The 21943-nt window shown below is 38.1% G+C and overlaps 2 protein-coding genes across 5 annotated transcripts in view; one reads left to right on the top strand and one right to left on the bottom strand.

Moving 5' to 3' along the window:
• The window catches only part of mrps9 (mitochondrial ribosomal protein S9), a 465929-nt gene that overhangs the window by 391764 nt on the left and 52222 nt on the right, over positions 1-21943 (bottom strand). The window lies entirely within an intron of this gene.
• Positions 1-21943, top strand: part of LOC114473384 (gamma-aminobutyric acid receptor subunit beta-3-like) — a 50790-nt gene that overhangs the window by 13007 nt on the left and 15840 nt on the right. For 2 of the 4 annotated variants that reach the window (XM_028462964.1, XM_028462982.1), the window contains exons 2-5: positions 1766-1813; positions 3531-3622; positions 3694-3761; positions 18974-19194. In XM_028462964.1, the coding sequence (XP_028318765.1) occupies positions 1766-1813; positions 3531-3622; positions 3694-3761; positions 18974-19194 (429 nt within the window). Of the gene's footprint in view, positions 1-1765; positions 1814-3049; positions 3392-3530; positions 3623-3693; positions 3762-18973; positions 19195-21943 lie in introns of those variants that run through there. The other 2 variants (XM_028462990.1, XM_028462972.1) reach the window with 1 other exon arrangement.

The raw sequence follows: 21943 nt of genomic DNA, 5'->3' as shown, positions 1-21943 counted from the left end.
GTATTAATTATTCTTTTTGAATAGATTATTAAATGTATTATTATTGAACATATTAGTCAAAAAGATGACAAAAATACATTGCTGGACTTCTTATGCAGACATCAAGGAAACATCAAAGGAAACATCAAAGTGACTTCTGAGTCAGTTATTTTTGTCATCTTTTTGAATAATATGCTACAGTTTCATTTGTTAGAAAAAAGACTAAATGAAATTGTTAGAATTGTTACACAAAAGTCAATGACGCATCAAAGCGATCAGCAGACGCCTCTGAAGAAGACTGGCAGTCAAAAATCAAAACATGTCAGGAGATCAAAGCAAATTTCCTGAAAAATGCATCTGAATAAATTAAACCTTGACATATTACACAATAATCCAACAACAGGTTACTATAGCGTTAGCTTAGTCATCATACAGCTTTTCCTTTCATCAGTTTCCAACAAACTAAACCAGAAAATGATTAAATATTAACTGCAGGAGAAGAGGTTAGTTTCCTACAGAGCGCTAATGATGAAAAAGGAGCCTCAGTAAGTGCTGTGGACACTGCTGACACTGATGGAGTCGTGTAATGACAGACTGAGAGCAGATATTGATCCTGAGTGGTAGAAACACAGGATCACTGCTTCAGATTGTGATTCTGATCCATCACCTACGTTTACAGCTGCTTTTAATTCCCCTGGTGTTTCTTTGCCGTAAGAGGGAAGCCGAGCTCCACGCTCACGCCTGTGCACTGATTAGCACCGGATTTCTTTAATTCGTCTGGAGAGGAAGTGTTGTGTCTGCTCTGCTCCATGTTTCAGCACCACGGACAGCCCCCCGTGGAGGGGTGACCAGCTGCATAAGGAGAAATGAGACGTGTGTGTGTGTGTGTGTGTGTGTGGCACCTGTAGGGTAGGCCACACACAGGAGTAAGTGTGTGTGTAATATTTCTCCTGCTGCACAAAGGAGGACACACACAAAATGTGCAACAAATAAAAGCCCAACAGTACGGTTTCATATTTAGCAACAAACCATGTTTAAAATAAACATATGTGCATTTTTTTTTGCTATTTTTGACCAGATTTACAGCAATATCTGTGAAATTTGTAATATTTACTTTTCTCGTAAAAATATAATGTCAATGTTAAATCATTTAAGATTTACATTTAACATTTAAATTAAAACAAAACATTTAGATTTTGATTGAACAGCAACTTCTTGCAAGATTTAGCAACAAACCACGTTTAAACAAAAATTTACATGAAAATTAAAAAATATGTCAATAATAATCATTTAACATTCACATTTAGATTTAACATTTAGCATTTAAATTTAACATTTAGATTTTATATTTGTATTTAAATGTAGCATTTAGATTTAACATTTGTGATTTAGATTTAACATTTGAATTTAGATTTAAATGTAACATTTAGGATTTATATTTAACATTTACATTTAGATTAAAAATCAAGATATTTAAATGTAACGTTGAGATTGAACATTTGGATTGAGATTTAATTGTTAACATTTACATTTAGATTTAACAGTGACGTTTATTTTCCAGAGAAAAGCAATTATCACAAATTTCCCAAATGTTGCTGTAAATCTGGTCAAAAGTAACGTAATGTTTTTTTTAAAAAACGTGGTTTGTTGCTAAATGTTGCAAAATGTTGCTGTTTATTTCAGCATTTTACAATCTATGCCCCATAAAACAAACCCACACAAACACTGGAACCTATCAATGAAGTCATGGTTTTAATAAAAAGCCTCTGTTGTCTCTGTCTTCCAGGAATGCGGTTGATGGAAATAAGAAGTTGTTTGCCATCTATGACACAAGGTAGGACACACACACACACACGATGGTCCATTGTTCTATGAATCTGTGATAACCACATTTATTTATTCATCTGAATAATATCCACTGTTATCCAGGAACATTTATTATTATTATAGTCATCTTAAAGATGGAAATCCTGGTTTTAATCACTAATAAAATGGTTCAAAGTAACCAAAAATGGTGGAAAAGGTGGTGAAAGTTGTGAATTATGGGTAATGAATTTTAAAAATGTAGGGAAAATGTTTAAAAACCTTAGAAATTGGTTTTAAAGTTGTAAATTATAGTGGTATAAAATGGACAGAAAAAGTGGTTTAAAAAAGGTTGAAAGTGTCAATATTGAAACTATTGGAAAATAATGGGCATGAAAAAATGTGAATGTGGTTAAATTGACAAAAATGAAAGGATTAAAAGTGACAATAATGGGTCAACATACATTAGGTGTAAAAGTGGTGGAAAGGTTTAAAAGTGCTGAACATGTCTGGAAAGTGGAAAAAATGTTCAGAAAAGTCATTAAAATGTGATGTAGAAGTGTCAGAAATGTGAGAAATGTAGCAAAAATACATTAAAAGGAGCAAAAATATGGCAAGAAAAATTGATGAAAATAGATTAAAATATGGTGAGTTTGGTGAAGTTGCAAAAAAAAGACTGAAATGGACTGAAATTGTTTGAAAAAAAAATTCTTAGTTTCTTAAAGGCACCTGATGGCCCCCTCAAGTATCTTATGACCCCAAGGTTGAGAACCACTGCTCTAAAGGGCTGGATTTGGCCCCTGGGTTGAAATTACTCCAAAGAAGAACCTCAAAGGATTTTCCTTCTTCTCCTCCTCGTTCTCCTCATTCTTCTTCTCCTCCTCGTTCTCCTCATTCTTCTTCTTCTTCTCGTTCTTCTTCTTCTTCTTGCAGGTTAAACACCTACATGTTCTCTAAGGCCCAACACTGCCTCACAGGCTGAGGGTGGAACTGCACCAATAAGATGTTCACGTTTTTTTTGCTCATTTAATTATGTCATTTGTCACTGGTCAGTGTTGCATTGTGGGAATTGTATGCAGTTTTTTTTGTAATAGTTGTGTTTTCTAATGAGTGTTTGATGAAAGTGATCATTAGCATCATAGCTGCATCTACTGGTGTGTGTGTGTGTGTGTGTGTGGGGGGGGGGGGGGGGGGGGGGGGGGGTATTGTGCACCCACGCACACACTCTCACATCTTAGCAGTCACACGCACGCGCGCGCACCGTGCACGTGCCTCCTCATCAATATGCGCCTCGTCCGCCCGACGTGAGTCAGTGAGTCCCACACGGAGCTCCGGAGATGTCCGCGCGCCTTCAGCCTCTCACGCACGGATCTGCGCTGGGTTTGCGGGGCATTGATTGAGCAGCAGCAGCAGCAGCAGCAGCAGCAGCAGCAGAGGGAGGCTTTTTTAATTTCTTCTGTGGGAACAGCGCGAGGGGAGGATTATTAAACACAAGAAATAAATCACAAGCTGCAGGAGAAAAACGGGGCATGTTTGCTTTGCAGCGCGTGCGTCAATTCCGCGTCCTCTCCGCACTGGTTGTCGGTTCGATTGTGTGTTGCGCCAAAAGGTGAGTGCGCGCGTGCTTGTGTGTGTGTGCGCGTGCGTGTGTGATGGAGGTGTCAAGGTTATTGACTGATTGGGTGCACGAGTCAAGGTGGTGGTGATGATGATGATGAAGAGCAACAATCACATTCCTGTCTTTTCAGCGTCAACGAACCTGGCAACATGTCGTTTGTGAAGGAGACGGTGGATAAACTCCTGAAGGGCTACGACATCCGCCTCAGGCCGGACTTTGGAGGTACGTTCTTCATCATCTTCATCATCCTCATCATCCTCACTGCTTTTAACCTGGTGTCCAACCTACTGCAGGGGCCCCCGTGGCGGTCGGCATGAGCATAGACGTGGCCAGCATAGACATGGTGTCAGAAGTCAACATGGTGAGTGGGACTGGAAGCTGGGCTCTGTTGTCATGGTAACGATATGCTGTGGCTTTGGTTTCACTGGAAGTCTGTGCGGGTGTTACACACACGCACACACACACACACACACACCATGAGTGGAACCCTGAAACCCTCTCTGTACCTGGCAACCACTGGGGGCCACAGATGAATGTCCGCCTCTGATTGGATGATTTTTATTCATTAATAACTGGTGTCAGTCGTACGTTAAAAGTTTTAAACATATTGACTTTGATTGGACGACATAATGAGCTCCAATCAGATGTGACGTTGTCATTGGTGGATTCCACATCAAAGGCTCCACTCGTGCATGTGCTTTTTTTTCTTTCTACTAAACATGTGTTTTGTATATGTTTGTCTTTTGAGTATTTTTTAATGGTCTCGTGTGTTTCAATTGTAATTTTGTTACATTTTCTCTAATTCTGTGAGTTTTCAGTGTCATTTTGTGTTTTTGTGTATTTTTCTAGCAGTCCTGTGTGGCGTTTTAAATAGTTTTGTGTGTTTTTGTGTATTTATTTGTCATTTTGTATATTTTTCTTCAATTATGTGAGTTTTTTTTGGAGCCATTTTGTATTCTTTTGTTTTGGTTTTGTATATTTTTCAGTATTTTGTAGTGGTCTTGTGTGTTTTTGGAGACTTTGTGTTAATTGTTGTCCTTTTGTGTATTTATCTGTAGCATTTTTTGTAGAAATTTAGTTTGTTTTTTTGGCGTTTTTCAATTTGATGGTGTTTGCTAAGCAGTTATCTCACACTATTATTGATATCATGACGGGATTGGTCGGTTTCCTCCGTGTGTGTGTGTGTGTGTGTGTGTGTGTGTGTGTGTGTGTGCGTGTGTGTGTGTGTGTGTGTGTGTGTGTGTGTGTGTGTGTGTGTGTGTGTGTGTGTGTGTGTGTGTGTGTGTGTGTGTGTGTGTGTGTGTGTGTGTGTGTGTGTGTGCGCAAACACTGATCAATACTAATGAGTCAATGATAGATTGAGCTGCAGGTGACTCTCATTGATCCTCAGCAGAAGTCTGAACTCACTGCATTGTCTGTCTGTCTGTCTGAGACGTGCTGGGGGCGGGGCCTCCGTGACCCTGAACAAGGGGCGGGGCATGGTGGCGGTCACATCACAACTTCTGTGATGATCTAATCCATTAATTATTTATAATTACACCAAATGTTGGTTGAACTGAAGAACAAATCAATCAGTATCAGATTAATAACTGATACGAGCGTTTACACGGGAAACAATGACGTCTTTGTGTGATTTTGGAGTCATTTTTGTCCTTTTGTTTTGGTTTTGGATATTTTTCAGTTTTTTTTGTTTATTTTTGTAATTTTCTTGTGTGTTAGAGTAATTATTTGTTGTCATTTTGTATATTTTCCCCTAATTTTGTGTGCTTTTAGTCATTTTCTGTTTCTTTTTGTCATTTTGGGGTTTTGGAGACTTTTGTATGTTTTTGGTTGTTTGGTTATTTTTCTGTTTTTTGTGTATTTCTGTAGTGACTTGTGTGTTGTTGGAGTGAATTTGTGGATTTTTCTTGTCATTTTGTTTATTTTCCTATGGTTTTGTGTGTTTTTGGAGTCATTTTGTTTTTGGTCGTCCTATTTCTCTGTTATTTTGGATCCTTCTTGTTTTGTGTCAAATTTTGTGTTTTTTTTGTCTTTTTGATTTTCATTTCTGTATATTTCAGTTTTTTGTGTATTTTTGTAGTGGTCTTGTGTTTTTTTTGGATACTTTTTGTGTATTACTCTGTAAATTTGTAGTTTATTTGATATATTTTGTTATTATTTTGGGTGTTGTTTTGTGTTCTTTATGTTTCTGTTGTAATTTTTTTTTTTTTTTGAGACTTCTTATGTGTTTTTGTTATGTATATGTATCTGTTTTTTGTGATAAAAACATGTTAAAATGGAAAAAAAGAACAACAAAATGATGACAAAAATACACAAGACGACAATATAAACACACAGATGACAATAGAAATGTACAAAACAAGAATAGAAACACACAAAATCATTCTTTTGTTGCCCTTTTGTGTATTTCTCTGTAAATTTGTAGGTTTTTGGAGAATTTTAGTATTTTTTTGTGTTTTCAAAGTGTTTTTGTGAGGTTAATGGTATTTACTGGCTGTATGGTTGTCAGGTTACTTATATTAGTAATCAGTGCAGTGTGTTGTTAGCGTGAGCTAACAGGAAATATGAAGGTGTCTGACAGCTGACATTACCTCTACACTCCAACCTGTGCACGTTGGTGCGCGTTGGTGCACGTTGGTACACGTTGGTGCACGTTGGTGCACGTTGGTACACGTTGGTGCGCGTTGGTACACGTTGGTGCACGTTGGTACACGTTGGTACACGTTGGTGCACGTTGGTACACGTTGGTGCACGTTGGTACACGTTGGTACACGTTGGTACACGTTGGTGCACGTTGGTACACGTTGGTGCACGTTGGTACACGTTGGTGCACGTTGGTACACGTTGGTACACGTTGGTGCACGTTGGTACACATTGGTGCACGTTGGCAGACATGGCCGTTCCAAAACACGACTCAGCAAGCAGTTTGCTGTTGTCAGTGTTTGACATGTGGTGCGTGATGTTCATCTAAATCTGAGGACGGTTCAGGGTCTGCAGGGGGGGGATAACCAGAGCTTTTTGTCCCGTCTGAGCAGCAGCGTGGCCCAGATAATTCTGCTTTGTTTTCTGCTAAAAAACATCCAGCTCTCCCCACTCTGCATTCATTTTCTATAGTTTTTAGGGCCTAAATCCACTTCAACAGGCCCGCTGGTACCAGCCACAGGCGTAATCTGACAAACCAGTGGCTTTATTGGGACACGTGCTGCTAAAACCAAGTCTAAATCCCACTCAGTGTCTTGTGAAGATGAAGGAGAAAAACAATCCGGCTGAAGTCGACACTCGAAAAATGCTGTAAAGTGCAAAAAAAAACAAACAAGTGAAGAGCACAGAAGCTTTGACAGGTTGAGAGCAAAGTGTGTGTGTGTCTGTGTAGTGTGTGGGTGGGTGGGTGGGTGGGTGTGTGTGTGTAGTGTGTGTGTGTGTGTGTGTCTGTGTAGTGTGTGTGTGGGTGTGTGCGTGTGTGCCCCAAAGTGAAAGCTGAGTGACAGAAAACACACACACACACATGCATGTGTTCACTCCTGCAGAATCATGGAAGTCATGCTACGTACGTACGTACATCGTACTATATTTTATGATGATTAAACGTCGTCAGATGAGCTATTTTTACACAATCTTTGAGAAACAAACTCTTCTTACGCTTTTTATTTCGTGCAGCTTTTCATCTTTTTGGACTGACACTTAAAAAGTGGATGCAGGTCTATTTTAAACATGTGTTAGAAAGAAATACTGTTTAATAAGGCAAAAATATTCAGCTTTTAACACAATGAGTGAGTTTTTACAAGTTTGACCAAAAATCCTTTAAATGTCCTTATTAGTAGATCTATGTTTAACATAACACATTATTATGATCCATATTCTTCATTTCATTAACTTTTAAAAATGACACTACTTTACAGTTTTAGAGCCTGTGTTCCTCCATTAAATCATGTGATTGATGATGTCACATGGCCCCACTGTCTGTAAACATCCCATTGTTTTTATTAGAGTGAAACATTCAGCCTGATTTATACATCATTTACCAGATTTTTTTTTAGATAATTTGGAAATGTTTTAAATCATTTAGAAATTTTTTAGGATAATTTAGTAGATTTTTAGATCATTTAGTAATTTTTTAGTTCATTTAGTAATTTTTTTTGGATCATTTAGTAGATTTTTTATATAATTCAGTAGATTTTTTGGTCATTTAGTAATTTTTTAGGATCATTTAGTAGATTTTTAGATAATTTATTAATTTTTTAGATCATTTAGCAGATTTTTCACTTCAACTTGTGCTGCTTTTGGTTTGTCTAAAAAATCAGTGTTTTCCAAACTTGCCCCATGTACCTTTATTTCTTATAACATGTACCTTTTAGCTTATGTTATACATTATTTATTTATGTCTGCAGACTTGTCTAAACTTATGTTTTAATCGTTTTCGAATTTTACCTTCACCCTTTGGTGTATTTTAAAGAGTTGTGCTACACATTATTATTATTAATATTATTATTATTGATGAGAAATAAGTATGTGCATGTAAACAAAATCAATAATGCTAAAAAATAAACTGACACATGTTTCTGTGTGTTTCACATGTCGTTCTATTTTAAAAGACCAATAAATAAAGCATTATGTGCATAATTATGTGTTTTGTTAGACACAGATCTTCTAATATGTATATTTGTAAAAACACACTGAACTCTGTTTATTCCATCAAAGTGTTTGACTGATGACGTTCCAACCACAAGTCCCTCCCCCTCTTATTTGCCGTGTCATGTTAAGAATCTGTCAGCCTCAATGACACACAGGGAGGAAACAGATAATTAGGCCGCGTCATTCCCACGACGATACGTCTCAGGTATTAAACGTGTACGCTACTGTAAGTCTGGCTAAAGCTGTGCATCTTCATGATGATGATGATGATGATGATGATGATCTAACTAATCCAGGAAGGGTCTGCTCTGCTCTTTACTCTAAATGTTGATGATCATCCCTTCATCCCACTACGTGCTCTCTCTCCTGAGGCCAATTACGTTCCATCAGGCAGGAAGTCAGAAGCAGGATAAAAGACATGTGGGTTTATTAAGAGGAATGGCTGTGAGACCTACATACTGTAGGATAATTATGGTGACACACTTAACGCATCGCCAGCTTCTCATTCCAACATGGATCTGGTGCAGGATGGACAGGGGTCTGTCTGGAGAGATTTATGGAAAAAAGATTCACAAATATATCCGTTCCACTTTCCATTTGATTTTCCATTATTTTTTAATATATATTTAATATATATATTGTCAAAAGTTTGACTATTGCTGTGATTGTCCTCAAGAGTTAAACTTTTCCCTTAGTGTCTCAGCATAGTGTGAATAAAACATTAAACATGCCTGTGACACACACACATAGCTACTCAAAGGGTAAACACATGTAAACAAAGAGGGGGCGGGCTCACACACTACGGTAACCCACAAGGACGGAACGCCAAAAAGTCAGAAAAAAACAGTGGTGGAAAAAAAAAAAATTCAATTTAAAATTATTATTATTTTTACTCGAATTTGTAAAATAAAAATCGTTTTTGTTCGATTAAATCGATTAAATCGATTTTTTTTGCCCAGCCTAATATCCACAATTTACACGTGTTTTTTTATTTAGATTTTCCTGTTTTCAGATTTTAACATGTAGAATTTCAAATGCGTTTTTTAGATTTTCATGTGTTTTTTAAATTTTCACATGTAATTATTTAGGTTTTCACGTCTTTTAGATTTTAACACCTGTTTTTTTTTAATTTTTCACATTTTTGTGTTTATTTAGATTTTCATGTGTTTTTTTTTTTAGAATTTCACATTTTTAGATTTTAACAGGGCTTTTAGACTTGCACGTGTGTTTTTTAGAATTTCACGTGTATTTTTTTTATTTTCACATGTATTTATTTAGATTTTCACGTGTTTTTCAGAAACGTGAAAATATATTTGTGAATATTTTTGAGACAAATAGGATTCAGCATCAAAAGCAACATAAAAGTTCCTTTATTCGTCTCACAAAGAGGAAAATTACGCGCACGTGTTTAGCTCAGGAAAACTAAAAATGAGAGGGAGATCTTTTTACCTCTCAACAATGACAGGTTGGACACACACACACACACACACACACACACACACACGGTGGTGGGTGTACAGTGATGCTCCACTGTTTCCCTGCAGTGCGAGGGAGTTTCATTCTGCTCTGATTTCATTTCCTATCGTTAGGACGACTTTGGTAAAGTGCAGCTAATGGGTTTGGACAAAGGCTTTGGTTGTTCACACTGAGACACACACACACACACACACAGTAAACATGTGGGTGTTTGAGTATTTTATCTTTCTTTTGCTCCTGATCTTGTCTCTTTTTGTGCCTTTGTTGGGCCATAGTTCTTTATCAGCTGCTTAAGTAGAAACGTGAGAGTCTGAGCTCAGCAAACATAGAAAAAGCTTTTCTGGCTGATCACAGACTAATAACTGTGCGTTCCCTGCGCGAGCACATGCATATTCTATGTTGTCTTGGCTCTGATCTCGTCCTACTATGTAGTTTGTGATCTGCCGAGGCCCTCGACGCTCCACAAACAAGCTTCGCAGGTCATTATCTCAGATGCTACAACATCTGCCAGAGGAGGAGCTCCTCACGCTCCGACGTGGTCGACCTGCCCCCTCCACACGCCCCCCTCGACACGTGGCTCTACAGACGTTTACGCCTCGCCTTCGACCGCTTCCCACCACCCCTCTCTGACTGGATCCCAAAAACACAAAATGACAATACACCAAACATCAAAAAACCAAAGCTAAAAAGTTACAGAGAAATCCACAAAAGGTCTCCAAAAACACGTAATGACAATAGAGACAAAAAAACACCCAAAGCTACAGTCAAACAATTAAAAATTCCTGCAAAAAAAACTATAAAATTACAGAGAAATACACAAAAGAACAATCAAAAAAACACAAAAACTTTCCAAAAATACACAAGACCACAAGAAAAATACTTTACAAAAAACATACAAAACTAAAATACATTAAAAAAACTGACAAAAGTGACACCAAAAGCACATAAAACTAGAGAAAAATATACAAAATGACAAAAAAACATACACAATTACTCCAAAGTATCATCATACAAACGCATCGTACAGTCCTTTTACATTTTAAAGTTATTAATTCATTTAAAAATGTAGGGAAATTAGTTTAAACTGGCAAATAATGGGTGTTACAAATAGTAAATGTGGTTAAATAGGCAAAAATAATCATGAAATCTGGTGAAAAGAGGTTAAAAGTGACATTAATGGGTCGATATATGTGACATTAGGTGTAAAAGTGGTAGAAAGTGTTTATAAGTGATGAACATGTCTGGAAAGTGGAAAAATGTGTAGAAAATTCATTAAAATGTGATGTAGAAGTGTCAGAAATGTGAGAAATGTAGCAAATATACATTAAAAGGAGCAAAAATATGGTAAGAAAAAGTGATGAAAACAGGTTAAAATATGTTAAGTTTGGTGTAGTTGCAGAAAAATGGTAAAAATAAGCAAAAATGAGCTGAAATTGTTGAAAAAGGAATGTTTGTTGAAGGCATCTGGTGACGAGTAGGTGTTTAATGTCTGTTATGGAGTCAGTGTGAATGTGAGATCTCCATCTGGCTTTGTTGCATGTTCTCTGACATATTTCACCAAATCTCAGCTATGAATTATTAAATCAGCCTCTGCAATGCGGGAAAAACTAGAAATAATCACACATGAGATTCTGACAGAATAAAAGCTTTATAGTTGTTTAGCGTCCTCTTGGTTTCCCTTAAAGCAACGGCGCAGCGCTTCAGTGGCGTGAAGCTAAGCTGTCCTTAACGGGTCCTGTGGGTGTGCTGCTGTGCGGTGAGGGGCGGCGTCCTCCAGATGTGCTCACTGATTAATGACTCGCTGTGACTCCGAGGATGAATTTCACTGCCTCCTCCTGATTGGACCTGTAGGACAACGTCTCTTTATTTATTCACAAATGTGACAACAAGTTTGTCCCTTATGAGCCTCCATAGTTTGGCTTTACATGTAAGTACAGGCTTTGGTTACAGCAGGGGTTCTCAACCTTGCGGTCAGGACCCCCATTGTGGTCACGAGACACTGTGAGGGGGGTCGCCAGATGCCTTCACAAAACGTTTTTGAACAATTTGAGCCCATTTCTGCTTATTTTTACCATATTTCTGCAACTAAACTAAACTCACCATATTTTAACCTATTTTCATCACTTTTTATTGCCATATTTTTGCTCCTTTTAATGTATTTTTGCTACATTTCTCCCATTTCTGACACTTTTCCATCAAATTTCAATGTTTTTTGCCATTTTTTCCCACTTTCAAGAACATGTTCAACACTTTTAAACCCTTTCCACCACTTTTACACCTAATGTCACATATGTTGACCCATTATTGTCACTTTTAACCCATTTTCACTACATTTCATGTTTTTTTTTGCCAATTTAACCACTTTTTAAACAGCTTATTTCTCCCACTTTTAAGCCAATGTTGACACTTTTTTCTGAAAAGGTTTAGAACCACTGATGTACAGGACGCCAAATATGAGAAAAAGTGCACTTTTCTCTCTGTGCTGCTACAGTCCTAATGAGCTTTTGTAGGAGAAGAAAACGCTGTTACGTTATTGGCTGTTATGAGACCATACATCATCATGCAATATAATAAAATAATATTAGATAGGGAGGAAACCATGCTTTATATCAAAGAGGAGGACGACCAATCGAATCACCTCCCTCCCAATAATGGACGAGGTTATTTTTAATATTTTCTATAGCGAGGGGAGGGGGGGGGATTCCCCCTCACCGTGGTGATAAACGTCCTCCGCTTTGTCCCTAAATCATATAAAAGTGAGTGAAATGTCTTCAGTGGATGGACGTTCATATGGAGAACATGGTGATTACACGTTACGTCCTCGTTCTCCTGAAATTAAACCTGAGAAAAAAAACTCCACAGTTATTAATTTTTAATGCAGGGCAGCAATAATAAAAATAACTAGAATATTTACATTTCCTGGAGAAAAAACAGGTTTAGAGGCAGCTGCTGCCCCACGTCATCCAACACTGCATTAGCATTAGCCTAATATTAGCATTAACCAAATATTAACATTAGCTAGCCTTAGCCTAGTATTAGCATTAACCTAGCATTTGCCTAGCAATAGCATTAACCTAGCATTTGTTAGCATTAGCGGCTAGGAATGTGGGAGGAGGAAGACGAGCGAGAAAAGGTGTTTACAAAAAAATAGGTGACTCACAGTGACATCACTGGAGGTGTCACCCAGGGTATAAATGCAGGAAATGATAGGCTCCGCCCTCCCTTTGTCCCTGGAGCACATGGTGGTATGTAACAATAACATTCAGCAATTAAATAGCTACGCTAAGCTAGTACACAATATGAAATTGATGGGACAAATGGTGTGTTCTTACCCACTTTGTCACAATTAGCTTTAGCATTAGCTTAACAACCAATAACCCAGCATTAGTTTAAGTATACCGAGAACTTAGCATTAACATTAACCATGCATTTATCTAATATTAACATTAGCTAGCCTTAGCCTAACTTTAACGTTTATTAGCATTAGCCTAACATTAGTATTAACTAACACTAACTAGCAGTTTAAACTACTACAACAATAGCATTAACCTAGCATTAGCTAACTAACCTAGCAATAGCTTAGCATTTACCCAGCATTAAGACTAGCTTAGTATTTGCCTAGCCAATGAACATTAGCATTAGCCTAGCATTAGCCTAGCATAAAATTTTTAAACCAAAAATTATTTTTGACAAGTTTTTCATATCTTGATTGTCAAAATGTGTGAAACGCTTTCCTTTATCCTCACTAATAATAATAATAATAATAATAATAATTAAAGCCGCGAGCGGCGTCATAGGTTCCGATGAAGCGGCCGGGGGCGGTAACCCACGGTCACGTATACCACTGTTGGGGAGTTGGGAATTGGCCTGGAGTTGTAAGCGTTTTCGTATAACGGCGTAGTTATGGCGAAGGATTTTCCTGTGTCATGATAGGCCCCTCCCACTTTTCACAGCCTGCTCTATTTGCCATAGCAATGTGCTTCCATCTAATAAGATTCATCCTACAGTGTTTTGAAGTCAACACGACATGTCGTCTTGCCGCTAGAGCTGCTGGCATAGGATGGCCCAAGAAGCGGCGCCCTCTGAGAGCGCAAGGCATTGTGGGTGTTTTTGGTTATCGTTTGTTGTTTGGGGCTGTACGGTCATCATGTGTATCAAATATGAAGCACTTTGAACTTTGCATTCTGGAGTTGTAAGCGTTTTTGTATAACGACGTAGTTATGGCGAGGGATTTTCGTGTGTCATTATAGGCCCCTCCCACTGGCCATGATGGGTAATTTGGTCATCGAGCGTTGTTTATGGATGGACAATCATCGTGTGTATCAAATATGAAGCAGTTTGAACTTTGCATTGAAGCGTTATAAGCAGTTTTTTATTATAGCGTGCTGATGGCGAAGGATTCTCCCGTGTCATTATAGGCCCCTCCCACTGATCACAGCCTGTTTTTTCTTCCATAGCAATTTGCTCCCCTCTGTGTAGGTTCATCCTACAGTGTTTTGAAGTCAACACGACATATCGTCTGTCCGCTACAGCTGCTCGTGTAACACGACCACAGAAGCGGCGCCCTCTGAGAACGCAAGGCATTGTGGGTAAATTGGTTATCGTTTGTTGTTTAGCTCTGGACAGTGATCGTGTGTATCAAATATGAAGCAGTTTGAACTTTGCATTCTAGAGTTATAAGCTTTTTCCTAGAACGGCGTCCTGTAAATGCTAACCGTGTACATGACCTTAAATGACACCGGTCGAAAACACAAGGCATGATGGGAAATGTTTCAAAGCAGTCATGACCAAGCTTGGGCACATGTCCTTTGTGTGAAATTTGAAGCTGATGGAAGTTTGTGTGTCAGAGTTATGGAGATTTGGAATTTTTTGCGTGCTAACGAAAATTAGCATTGCAGTTTTGTGGCGGCGCCACGCCCAAACCGTGACAGATACGAAAATTCTTTCGATAACTTTTCATCTTCAATGGGTCCTATGTGGTGTTGCCAAGTTTTAAGCGAATCGGATGAATCCCCTCAGACTAGATAGCGCAGATGCGTTTCGAGGGCGAAACGCCATTTTTGACCTTTGCCCAAGATGGCTGACTTCCTGTTTGGTTTTGGGCGGGGTCACAATGTAACTTTTTGCTCATTCTGGGGCGAAGACTACATGTGGCGATTTTCGTGCAAATCGGTCAGACCTGGCGGTCGTGTGGTTCCATCTTTTGTTTTGGTGGCGAAAACGCAAGCTACGCTACGCGTGCGTTTTCTGTCCGTTTTTTTTCACGCCACCAAATTATCAAATTTTTCGCCAGGCCTGAGGTGCGTGCAAATTTCGGTGAGTTTTCGGGCATTTTAAAGGGGTCGAATTAGCGATCAAAGGCGGACGGGGTATAATAATAATAATAATAATAATAGGAAATAAAAGCAAAAACAATAGGTTCCTCTGTCCCATTCTGGGACATCGGAACCTAATTAATCCGTCTCGCTGCGCATGGCGTGAGTTTCAGGGTCAACGACACGTGATGAACCGGATGTTTCCTCTGTGGTGTTCTCTGGTTCTATGACTGAGAGAGAGGATTAAATATAATATAGGTCAGACCACAGTCCAAACTGTACTTATCACACACACACACACACACACACACACACACACACACACACACACACACACACACACACACACACACACACACAGCTGAGCTAATTTAATAATGGAGACTCTGGTCACTGTTGTTATCTGGGCTGTAAATATGAGCTAATAATCAATGAGTCAATAAATGATGAGCTGTAGTCCTAGCGTGCACACACACACACACACACACACACACACACGCACACACACACACACACACACACACACACACACACACACACACACACACACACACACACACACACACACACACACACACACACACACACACACACGCTAATCCAGGGCAGGTAAAGCCTCATCTCACATTCATTGTGATCGTCTCCATCAAAAATTGATGAGGCTCCATAACCGTGTGTGTGTGTTTACACACACGCTACACATACACACACATTATTTATGTTTACGAGACGCTCTCCTGCTGGCACGCCGTAGGGAGACGACACCCAGGGGCGTGATAGGCGCTGAGGTTCAGGGAGGAGGGGTTTGATGATGGAGGCTGAATATTTGTCTGTTTTTGGACTCGTTCTATGTGTTTTCTGTTTTTTATATTCATTCTGTGGTTGTTGTGAGTGTGTTTTTTGTTTTTTTGTGTGTTTTATGAGGCGTTTTGTCTATTTAATTGTCGTTTTGTGTATTTTCTTTTTTCTGTTTGTTTTTTTAATGCTAATTTTATGTATTTTTGTGGTTCTTTGTGTTTTAGGAGTCATTTTTATATATTTTCATTGTCATTCTTGTATATTCTTGTCATTTTGTATGTTTTCTGGTATTTATGTGTATTTCTGTTGACATTTGTGTATTTTTGTTGTTTTGTATATATAGTTTAATTTTTTGTATTTTTTTAGTCATTTTGTGTGTTTTTTTTGTTATGTTGAGTTATGAGTCATTTTGCCTATTTTTGTGTATTTTTCTGTTGTGTTTCTTGTATTTTTCTGTTGTTTTGTGTCTTTTTGGGAGTTATTTTTGCGTGTTATGATTATGACTAATTTGTGTTTTTGTACTCATTTTGTGTATTTTTGTGTATTTTCTGTTCTTTTGTGTTTTTTATACTCATTTTCTGATTGTTTTGTTTTTTTCTGTTTTTGGTGTGTGTTATGAGTCAATTTATGTATTTTTCTGTTGCCTGTCTGATTTTATACTCATTTTTTTTGCCTTTTTGGAGTCATTCTGTGTGTGTGTCTGTGTGCGTGCGTGCGTGTGTGTGTGTGTGTGTGTGTGTCAGTGTGCGTGTGTGTGTATATGAGTCGTCGTGTCTCACAGTTACAGCAGAAGGACTCACACAGAGAATGTAATTTCCACCACATGCTGGGATCAATCCATTCAGACGCCTTTAATGATATCTACTAGATTTAGTTTCCCGTCACTTAAAGTGACCTTAGAAGCCCTGATGTTTACATCATCACATGTGGGCGTGTCCTCTCCTTTGTCACCCTACAATAACGCTGCTACGTTTAATGTTAGCCTGTGTGTGATAAAAGTTGTTCCCGTGTGGTTGCACAGCAGTGTGGTGAAGGTAGAGGATAATTGAGCTGATGCTGTGCAGCAGTGATTTACCTCTCACTGTTTCTCACTGCATTTCCATTTATGTAAAACTCTGCAGCCGTGCAGCGACTGGTGATTACTGTCACACAATAGTGATGTTTTTTAACAGACACGAGCAACGTTTCTCACAGAAATGGTCACATGATCAACTTTCATGTCAGCATTAGAGTAAAAAGACCAATTCTGGGGTTTTTGTGTGTGTGTGTGCGCGTGTGTGATGACTCATTTTGCCTGTTTTTGTTTTGTTTTTTCTATTGTTTTTTTAGTTTTTTTTACTAATTTTGTGTGTTTTTGTTGTCGTTTAGTCTAATTTATGTTATTTTGTATTTTTATATATTCATTTTGTGGTTGTTTTGAGTGTTGTTTCTGTTTTTGGTGTGTGTTATGAGTCATTTTGTGTATTTTGCTGTTGGCTGTCTGTTTTTATACTCATTTATTTTTGTGATTTTCTGTGTTTTTTAGTCTTTCTGTGTGTTTTTCTCTGCCTTTGTGTGTGTTATGACGAGTTTTGTCTATTTTTGTTGTTATTGTGTGTTTTTGGAGTCATTCTTGTGTATTGTTATTCTGTATATTCTCTGGTATTTGTGTATTACTGTAGTAATTTGTGTATTATGTTTTGTTTTTGTTGTTCTTTTGTGTCATGTTATTTAAATTTGTTTTTGTTATTGTTTTCTGTATTATTTTTTTTAAATACTAATTTTGTGTATTTTTGTTGTCGTTTTGTGTCCTTTGTTTCTGTTTCCTGTCTTCTTTTTCTACTGTGGTTTTGTCTATTTCTGTTGTCCTTTTATATATTTTCTGGTATTTATGTGTATATTTTGTGTATTTTAGTTTTTATTTAGGGTTAGGGTTTTGTTTTTCTTTCTCTTTTTTCTTTTTTTTTAGCCTTTTTGTCATTTTGTGTATTTTGCTGTAATTTCTGTTAATGTGTGTGTTTACTTTGGAAGCCGCACAAAACCAGTGTGAGCGCCTGTTTCCCTTTTCTGTTCTTTTTAATTACAGTTTAAATTAGGTTTAGGGTTGCTAATTGTTGGTATTTGATCATTTGATCATGTATTTCTGGGTGTTTTGTGCTCGTTTGTGACTCAAACACTTTTTAAAAAAAGCGACTTTGTTTTGTGTCTTAGAGTAATGCAGGTATTTACACACACGTTTGTGCGTTTGTAATTCTTGCCACTCTTTACCAGAGTGTGTGTCTGTAGGCGACCCAGTGCCAGGAGCTTTCCCGTCCCGCTGGGGGACCAATCTGGACCCTGTGCTGACTCAGCACTTTCCTCTCACCAAAACCTGAAAACATTTGAGCTGAAAAAAATCCCAGTGGGAAGAAAATAATCATTCCACGTTCACTCATTAGCTTTGATTTGCATAATTTTCAGGTTGTTGTCTGAGATAAAAAAAACCTACTTTGGTTACGTAACGCACAGCTCTCTGCGGAGCTCGTGTGTTCTCGTGCACGCTGGTGCACGTTGGTGCTCAGTGCCAGCTTGGTGCTGCCACGGCCTGCAGAGAGAGAGAGAGAGAGAGAGAATAAGAGGCACATGATTGGTCGACTGTGGTCACAAACTAATCCAATCACAGCCAAACATTCACTGACACTACAATGATAGAATGTCAGTTATTAGTGAGCAGATCATGGCTTTTATTTCCCATCTGTGCTGCATGACTTTAATTAAAAAGGAGATAATATTAAAAATAATGAGTTTTCATAACACATATTCAACATAAAATATTGAATAAGAATAATAAAATAGGAAAATAAAGCACTAAAATTCATAATTTCATCTTTTTTTGTTGTCATTTTATATTTTTGTGAGTTTTTGGAGTCATTTGTCATTTCGCTGCATTGTTTATGAAATAACATAATTATTACTGTTGTTATGATTGTCAATAATAATAATAATTATGATAAAACATTAAATAAGAATGATAGAGTAGGAAAGCAGTCATTATAATCTATTTATTTATGTTTTTATACTAATTTTGTGTGTTTTTTCTATTTTGTGTGTGTTATGAGTTATTTTTGTCTCTTTTGGTTTGTACATAAACACAATGTGCCTTTAGTTCAGTGGGTGATAATAATAATAATACTAATAATATATACTGTATCTATCTATGGCGGTTTAGTGGTGCTGTTACTCAGTCTTCCCACACAGTGTGGTCAAAAGCTCCAGTAATACTGGGTCCACTGGGAGGGTGTGGGATGTGGTTCCTGTCAGAGAAACATGGTGAATGTTAGCTTTTTTTTCCAGTGCTTTGATCCTTTGATGTTGTGTGTGTGTGTGTGTCCAGGACTACACGCTGACCATGTACTTCCAGCAGTACTGGAGGGACAAGCGTCTGGCCTACGTGGGCATCCCCCTCAACCTGACCCTGGACAACAGGGTGGCCGACCAGCTCTGGGTCCCCGACACATATTTCCTCAACGACAAGAAGTCCTTCGTCCACGGAGTCACCGTCAAGAACCGCATGATCCGCCTGCACCCGGACGGAACCGTCCTCTACGGACTCAGGTACAGGTGTTCAGTGTAAAACATCTGGAAGTTTAGACTCACTTGGCATTCTGGGGGCCACATGGGGCCCTCGCTGTTATTATGTGCGGCCCCTAAAGTCAACGCACAAATTGCACAACATGAAAAATATAGAGAAATTAACAAAATGATTGACAGGAAATTAAACAAGACTTCAATAACACACAAAATGACAACAAAAAGACATGCCCCCCCGGCCCCCCTCGCCTTGTATTATTTCTCATATCTCTCGTTATTCACTATTTTATAAATCCTTACAAAAACGTTTTAAATTTTCCATCCACTTACTTTGATGTTTGTCACCAGCCAATAGGGATGTAGCGATTCACTCAACTCCCGATACGATTCGTTTCACGATACTGGGTTCACGATACGATTCTGATAAATATATATTATATATTCAAATATAGATATATATATATATTCAATTCTCAGAAAATCGATATGAACCGTGATATCTATGAATCGATTTTGAACTGCCTTACGATTAATCGTTACATCTCTACCAGCCAATCAGGAGCCAGCAGAGGGAAATGCTCGCCTTTGATGTTTGTCACCATCAGTTACTTACAGTTAATGTATCTTAGTTATGGTTACTTATTTACACAGTTACTTAGTTACATAGTTAATTACTTAGGTACAGTTATTAGTAACATTGTCTTAGTTACACAGTTACAGTGACATCGTTACTTAATTACTGTTACTTAGCTAATTAGTTACAGTTGCATGGTCAGCAGAGGGAAATGCTGGCTCCTGATTGGTGGATTTTATGCATCCGTAGCTATCCATCCTCACTCTCTTAGTGTAAGAGCACAGTGTGTTTAAACGCAGCCGTCAAACGAGCCCCAGAACTTGGCAGCTCATTTATCCTCATCCATCCTCGTCCGTCCTCGTCCATCGTCGCCCCAGAGCACCCAGAGGATTAGGGCTGGTCTGATTTTAAAGGGATGATTTGTGAAGCACAGAGTGAACATGTTTGATACGTGTGTTAAAGCCTTTTGTTTGGAGCTTTCATTGATCTGTTCCACAGGCAGGTTCAGAAGAGCCCCCCCCCCCCACAGCCATGAATATAGATGGATGCTAGGCTAGCTTTGAAATACAGTACCAGCGTTACAATCTGTATCCTTGAATCTGTGCGTTTTCTTCACTTTGTTTAATTATGCAGGAGGAGTATTTAATGTTTAGCTTGGCAGGAAACTTTAAAGTCTGCGACGCTTTCAGCAGATCAAAGGCTGTCGGAGACGTGACGTGGTTAGCTCTCACGCTAATGAACGCAGTCAGCGCTAACGCTGGAGCTCGTAAATCAGAGATCGTTTGGACGTCGTCTTGTTTTTTTATTTATCGTCCGTCAAATACATTCCAAAGGGATTCACGTTGCCTTCATTCAGCCTGTTTCCTGTTCTCTGCTGTCAAAATAAGAGTCTCAGAGCTTGAATCAAAGTTGGGTGAGAGTTTCAGCTCAAAATGAACGTTAGTTTTTACGTTTAATGCATAAAATAAGTTCCATGTTAAATACAAGCTGTTTCTGCTACAGTTATTTGTCCGTTTCCGTTTATTTCTTTCCCGATATTTTTAAAGCTGTTGGAGACGATAATTTAGACAATAAATCACTTGTAAAAATAAATGTAAAAGGTTAAAATTGTCCCTCAAATGTTTGTTTAGCTTAAATTATGAACCACTTTGTTCTCAGATGGGCTGCAAATTTAACGTGGGAGAACGAGCAGTTTGAACATATTCTGTCCTGTAAATATATGTAAAGTAATGGAAGTTACAGACAATATACAATCTTTACATTTTTCTGGAGTTTGTGACCAATTTTTATTCATTTTGGGCAGACATTGCAGGATTTTGGAAAAGATAATTAATTATTTTTCAACAATTTGCAAAAATAAAAACGACCATCATGTGATCAAAGCGTGGGAAATCTGTGTTTCATTGAATTTATGTATTTGGAATTGCTGAGATATTTACAATTTAATTGCTTGGTAGTTTTACACAATGATTCATGTTTTCTGTCATTTTGACTTTATCCTGTGGGCCAAAATTGATGCTCTAAAGGGCTGGATTTGGTCCCCGGGCCTTGAGTTTGACAGAATTTATTTAAACTTTTTACATATTTTTTTGAGCAGTTTGATGAAAAAGCAGCTTTTAGTTTTTGTTTATTTATTATAATTTTTACACAGATCTCCACAAACAGAACACATTTACTGTAAATCAAAACAAAGGACTCCCAACTGTCAGTGGTCACATGACCTAAATGAGCCAATGAATGGGGAGTTTTTTGTTGAAGCTGCAGGTGATGCATTAAGTGAATGAGCGTAAAGCAGCTCTGAGATGTGGAATACAAACGTAATCTGGTGTGTCACATTAATTCTAATGAGGTCTGTGTGTGGCAGACAGCATGCTAGGCTGCGCTAATTTTAGCCGTTTAATAATATCAGTTAATAGACATCCAGTGGCTGAGAACCAAGGTTTTAATCAGTTCTGATCGTCTGCTGGTGCTTTATTACCAGTCACTGTTTCCATGTCTTATAAAGAGTAATAATCATAATAAAGTAGTCAGAGGGTACGACCACTTTATGTAATCTGATACTACGTGAAGAGACAAAAAGATGATGGTTGAAGTTCTGGTTTTAGTCCCTCTGCACACCTGCTTTTACTGATTCATAAAAATCACACTTAGTTACATTAGTTACAGTTACATAGTTACTGTTACTTAGTTACATAGTTA

This window comes from Gouania willdenowi, chromosome 2, assembly GCF_900634775.1.
Source record: "Gouania willdenowi chromosome 2, fGouWil2.1, whole genome shotgun sequence".
NCBI classification, from domain to species: Eukaryota; Metazoa; Chordata; class Actinopteri; order Blenniiformes; family Gobiesocidae; genus Gouania; species Gouania willdenowi.
The sequence above is the reverse complement of the archived record's forward strand: the minus strand, read 5'-3'. Positions and strand labels throughout refer to the sequence as shown.